This window comes from Lathyrus oleraceus, chromosome 1 (genome assembly GCF_024323335.1).
Source record: "Lathyrus oleraceus cultivar Zhongwan6 chromosome 1, CAAS_Psat_ZW6_1.0, whole genome shotgun sequence".
Lineage (NCBI taxonomy): Eukaryota > Viridiplantae > Streptophyta > Magnoliopsida > Fabales > Fabaceae > Lathyrus > Lathyrus oleraceus.
In genome coordinates this window covers 101,687,095-101,693,584 of record NC_066579.1, presented here as the reverse complement: position 1 = coordinate 101,693,584, position 6,490 = coordinate 101,687,095, and the positions used below count along the sequence as shown (strand labels likewise).

At 31.0% G+C, this 6,490-nt stretch overlaps 1 protein-coding gene across 1 annotated transcript; it reads right to left on the bottom strand.

The window, feature by feature from the left end:
* Positions 1-4,461: 4,461 nt before the first annotated feature.
* On the bottom strand, positions 4,462-6,211 carry LOC127119507 (F-box/kelch-repeat protein At3g23880). The gene is made up of 2 exons (XM_051049749.1): positions 5,019-6,211; positions 4,462-4,686 (listed from the first exon to the last, which is right to left on the bottom strand). The coding sequence occupies exon 1, from the start codon at positions 6,200-6,202 to the stop codon at positions 5,021-5,023; it is 1,182 nt and encodes a 393-aa protein (XP_050905706.1). The 5' UTR covers positions 6,203-6,211; the 3' UTR covers positions 4,462-4,686; positions 5,019-5,020.
* Between the last annotated feature and the right edge of the window lie 279 nt (positions 6,212-6,490).

The following is a 6,490-nucleotide window of genomic DNA, read 5'->3' as shown; positions in this document are numbered from 1 at the left end:
AGACGCAAAGTCAATTGACACTCTAATGCCCACAAATAGAAACTTAGATAAAGATGAAAATGGTAAGGATATTGATGTTAAAAGGTATAGAGGTATAATTAGATCACTCTTATATCTTACTGCATATAGGTCGGACATTATGTTTAGTGTATACATGTGCGGTCAATATCAATCAGCTCCTAAGGAATCATATTTAAAAACTGTAAAATGCATCCTTATATATCTTCATAGTACTTTTAAGTATGGGCTTTGGTTATCCAAAGGTAGAGATTGTAGTTTGGTTGGTTATTTTGATTCCATTTTTTTTGGTTGCAAATAGGATAGGAAAAGTACTAGTGGATCTTTCACATATTTTCAAACTCCTTAGTTAGTTGGCATAATAAGAAGCAAGTCTCCGTTGCTTTATCAACTACCGAGGTGGAATACGTTGCATCCGGTAGTTGTTGTGCTCAAATTTTATGGCCCAGACAACAACTACTTAACTTTGATATTAAACTACAATGTATTCTGGTAATACGCGATAATACTAGTGCGATCAACCTAACCAAAAATCCAGTGCTACATTCTCGTACTAAACATATTGAGATACATCACCATTTCCTACGAGACCATGTTGAAAAAGGTGATGCCGTTTTTGAACATGTTGATAGTAAAACTCAACCTGCTAATATTTTCATAAAATCTCTTGCGGCTGAGTCACTTTTCAATATTCGTCGGGAATTGGGTATTCTCGATATCTCAAATCTTGCCTAATATATTTTGTTGCATGCACTCGTTACATTTGTTTTAACCTTCATTCAAAAGTTTTATTTCAATTTAGTGCATCCTCCGTCTCTCATCCTATAAGGTAATATCGTTTTCAAATTATCTCTTTGTTTTTAAGTTTTTATGTAATATGTTGCTTATTTATGACTCATTTTTTTTCATGTTTATGTTCCAATATTATGTGATATATTTGATGTATGATAAATTTCATGCTTGTTCACTTCCAAAAATTTCATTAATTACCCATGAGTTTTTCGACCTATATGCTTATAGTGATGTCATTTTTATTTATTTCATCATCATATGTATTTCATGCTATTGTTTCTTCACATTTGAAGTATTTTTGATGTTATTAGTGTTTGAGCATGCTCTTATGTTTTATTATTATGTTGTTCTATTATGTTTGATGTTATTAGTGTTTGAGCATGCTCTATATGTAATAAATTTTATTTCTTTTGTCTATATTGATTATTTATTTATGTTTATGCATTTGTTTCCTTAACATAATTCTATGTGAGTGCATGTTATCGTTGATCATTTTATCTTTGCAATGCCTCTGAGTGATTTATATGTTGTTGCGAGTTTTCCATGATACTTCTCACGTTTTGTTGTTTTGTCTCTTTTTGATATTGTCAAAGGGGAAGAAGTTTATTCTAGAACAAGGTCTTAAGGTGCACATATTAAAGGGAGTTATGATGAAGACGACAAATAGTTTGTAAGTTTTGCCATCATTAAAAAGGGGGAGTATGTGAGTGCACTATCCTCATAAGAAATGTTTTGAATGATGTCAAAATCAGGACACTTAGTATTTATGTATATTGGATCTTATTGTCTATGTCTAGATGTATATTATCATATTAGGAGACTTAAAATCAGGTTAGATAGGTCATTACAATTCAAAATTATGATTTTTCATAAAAAAAAGTCTATGAGTCGATACATACCGAAGGATTCTTAAAACAAAAATTCCGTCTTCTATGTAGCGCTACATAGGGGCCTTGAGTCGATATATACTGCGTATGTAGCACTGCATCCGTGTTTGGAGTTGACTCCTGCTAAAGAGTTTTTGCAAGCAAATAATTTTGCCTCACTTGTATCGATACATAAGGTCTATGTAGCGCTACATAGAGTCTATGTAGCGCTACATCCTGTTCTATTTTATAAAACTTGTAATTTTTGCTAAAAATCTGTTTTGTTTGTTATCTTTCTACAAACACACATATAAATATACATTCATGCATCATTTCTCATTATTGAAATCCAGAACATACAAAGAATTTTCTTATCATCTTCAACCTTTTCTCTTCATACATTCAACAATTAAACATAATCATTTTTATTGAGTGACATCTAGATTAGATTGATAAGGTCCAATTTAGAATTGATTGTAATCAAATTTGGTTGAGTACTCTTTGAGGGTTTCATTGATAAAACTATTTAGGGTTTTTCCTCCAATATCAAGGTTGATTTTTTTTTGTTGCATAAGTCTTTGCATTTGGGTTCGTCAGAGTGAAAGCTTTGAAGAATGAGAGTTCTATCAAAGTAGTAGCGGTAATCAAATGATCATTTAAAAGACCTGGGACAAGATTTTGCAACGAGAATTCAGCAGAGTGAACGCTTTAAAGAAAATAGTTTTTGTCAAAGGAGTAGAGGTAACCGAATGATCAGATTGGAAGTCTTGGGTCACTTGATCTTGCTTAAGATCAAGGGGAGAGAATAAGTTAGGATCAACATAAAACATATGGTTTGGGTTGGGTTGTTACTTTTTCTCTTGTATACAACTCTTGCAAAGATTAATTACATATCTCAATTCTATTTGGAATTGGGGGAAGACGTACCCATAGTGAGGACAATTGGGGGGAACTGCCTAAACAAATCCTTGTTTTTTCTCCCTCTTTCTCTCTCTCACACTCTTTACATTTTGATAATACATTTAGTGTGTAATATAATAAACTGGAAATTATGTTTGTGTTGAAGTAATTAAAACTAATCTGTAAAGATGATTGCAATCTAAACAATTGCAATTGGTTTTTATATCTTTAGCACAAAGGAAAATTAGCTTGGTGTTTATTGCACACCGTGTTTGATAAATTGTTTGTGTCAATTTTTGTTGCTAAATTAATTGGAAATTGACTATAAAGTGTGATATTGTTCAAATGATTATTTTGTAAAACATATTGATTTACTTTCTCATCATTAGTATACGTTTCATTATAGTTTAAACGCATATCCGATTCTTCTGATAACAGTTCGGGATAGACGAGTGTCGATTCGGAATTGCCTCCGTTTGTCATAGTAAATATTTTAAAACATAATTTTGATTGAAGAAAATTTTATTTGTGATCTATTCACCCCATCTAAATCATTGCCTTCATCTAACATAGAAAACCTTTGGAGATATTTAAGGAGACCAAAAAACACATATAAAAACTTTAGGATATATATATATATATATATATATATATATATATATATATATATATATATATATATATATATATATATATATATATATATATATATATATATATATATATATATATATATATATATATATATATATAAGTTTTTCAGAAATAACAATTTCGGATAGTGGTAAGTGAAGATGCAAGGAATTTTAACTCAAGATAAGTGTTTTGAAATATTGATGCATGTGCGACTGAGACAAGTAAAGAAGACTCAGACGGTGGATAATGCTAGGAGTGTCATTATCTTGTAGCTTGCAAATTGGATTCTAAGAGGAGTTTCTATAGAGAAGACTGCGACTTTGATGTGAAAAAAATTTGAATCCTTGCATATGACAAGATCATTAGCTTATAGGTTGTATCTAAAACAACAATTATACTCATTTTAAATGTTAGAGAAAAAATCCATATAATGGATTAGTAGAGTGAAATTCACAAGATCATTGATAATAAGAAGAATATTGAGTTGAAGACTTATGATTAGGAAAAGCGATGACGACAATGATTTGTCAAGAGGAAAAGTGATAAAGATAATGCTTGATCCGTCATGAAAGAGAAAGTGATGAAATAATAGACAGAGAGATGTCTAATTGATTTAGGGTTGAAAATCCTATTTCGAACATATTATGAAAGTGTAAATTAATTAGGATTCTTATTTTAAATTTTAAATAAATAAAATTAAAATAAGTATGATCACAAACCAATCTACCCAAGTTTAATTAAGTCAAAATTCCTAAACAAACTAACTTAAGAAATTTAAATCATTTTTCATTTTTATTTTTCTATCAATGATAATTCACCTAAAAAAAACCGACTTAACAAAATTCAAAATAATTTCAAAATTGCCACCATATCTTTTTTTAAGTCAAACATGAAGTACACTGACTTAAGAACCTTAACTAAAAATGTGTTTTTTAGTGATATAATTGATTCTCCCTTCGTTGTGAAAAATAATATCCGAGTTATCCTTATGTTGACAAGTTTTTTAGGAATATATTGCTTTAAAGGATTCTATTTGTTAACTATTCTCTTACCACTATCATCCACTTTTGATCGATCCAAGTAAAACTTTCCATGATGTTTGATTTTTTTTTTTTTTGAATTATTTAATATTCATCACTATTTCACTATGTTTCTCATAAATACCTTGGTTAAGCTACCAGAGAGGCAACCTAGTTATTAATTAACAACATAACTGCAGTAAAATAGATGCATTGATGTAGATTAGGGCTGTTTGTTTTTTTCTACCATCAAAGTTTATTAATATAACTCCCTTTGAAACACAAATTGTGCAATAGGAAATAAAAGGAGAAGTTCAAATACAACCAAAAAGGACTAATAACAACAATGTCCTAAAAGCAAGACACACAAGAACCATAACATAGCATGCATCCAAGATGATCAACGTTGAAGTATGCTGCAACAACCTTCAATCATGCTGCCATGAATACAAAGCCTACACCACGAGTAACATGAGTTATATGCTATTAAAGATTATGCATGAATAATCACAACAAGAATATTCAATATATAGTGAATTTGAAAAAGTATCTTCCATTATGGATACATAAATTATAGCTTTATATGTGAAAATAGGATCAATTATGCAAACTATCTGCAACAAAATTTTGATTTAAATGAAATTAATACAAGTTTGAACTAACTATTTTTAGGAAAGTTATATAACAAAAAATCATCACCTAACTGATTCAACAATATAATCAAATCAAAGCCATCATAAGAAAATCAAATTCAAACAAGTTAATTAATTGTCGTAGAGAAACTTACTTTTAGGGAAATGTAACCAAGCTTTCAACATACTTCCAGCCATTCAACCATCCAGTCTTCTTAATTCTCTCTACAGTATTATATCTCAAATTATAGAGAATTGATTGAGTTTCAAGACTATTAGTCAATAATATATTATCACTCTTTTCCGAAAGACACACCGGTAACATATGAAAGTTAGAGTTATTAAGATGATCATAGATTTCAATACTTTGATAACTAATTTTCAGAAACTGATTCCAAGAGTTCTCCACTCCAAATTCCATCATTTTCCATATAATGAAATGAGTTTGCTGGAAATCATGAGAAAAACAAAGACTATCATTTAAAACACTTAGATTTGGTGCAACAAATGGCACTTCCTTGAAACCACCAGGAAGTCGAAGCTGAGTATGAGTCTCAGTGCTGAAATCAAGCGATATAATCACGAACTGATCAATAGTAATAGCCTTGCAATTATAACGAAACGCAGAGTACCTAGAAATCGCCAACCAATTAACTGTGCCCCTCACAATCACAAGATGAATCGCATAATCATGATCCACAGGAGAGTTTTGAATATCTCTCCAAACATTATCGCCAAACCTATAAACTTTTGTATATTTTCGTTTAGGAACTAAATACACCACCTTATATGTGTTTGACGATTGGTCATAACCAAACACCAGATGAGGAGGGTAGGTAAAAGGGAACAGTTGATCAGGAGAGTACCGGAATTTTTTCGATAATGTCCTTGTGGCTGGATTCCAGCAACGAAACCACATCTCCTGGCAGCTAATAGCAGTGAAACATTGACCGAACAAGCATATAAGTCCATTGCAGGAACCAATGATATAGAAACAATCAGTGTTTCTGAGATGACGGTAAGGATCTGCTGGAATTTTGACAGTGATAGGAGGTTTCTGTAACAAAGAAATTACAGTGAAGGATACCTCTGCGCAATCAGGAGTGTAAACAAGGGTGAGTCGGTCGTTTGGAGAAGATCGACTGAGGTGTAGTTTGACGAAGGTGGGATCAGTGATGAAAGAGTTCCATGACGGACTAACACACCTCAGTCGAGTGACTGATTTGACAGGAAGTAAAGAAAGCACAATGGTTATAAGCTCTTCTGGGAGGAAATTTGGCGATACGCTTTTGGTGCTGTGACCTTGACCCCATGACTTGGATGGAGGAAGGAGATTCATTTGCAGCACAATGTCTGAAGGTTGGTGGAAGGGTCGAGCCTTGGTGGGTATTTATAATTTGATAATTAAAATGAAAACAAAGAAAAAATGAAAAAAACAAAATAATTATTATTATGAATAGTTAATTTTTTTTTACTCAAATAAATAAATACATTAAAAAAATAGGCTTCTAGACAAAAAATATTATTTTATTTTGACCAAAGTTTAAAATAATAAATTTGTGGGTGTACATCCATATTCTTTTCATTAAATAATAAATTTTGGAAAAAGAAATCTAGTTTTATATTT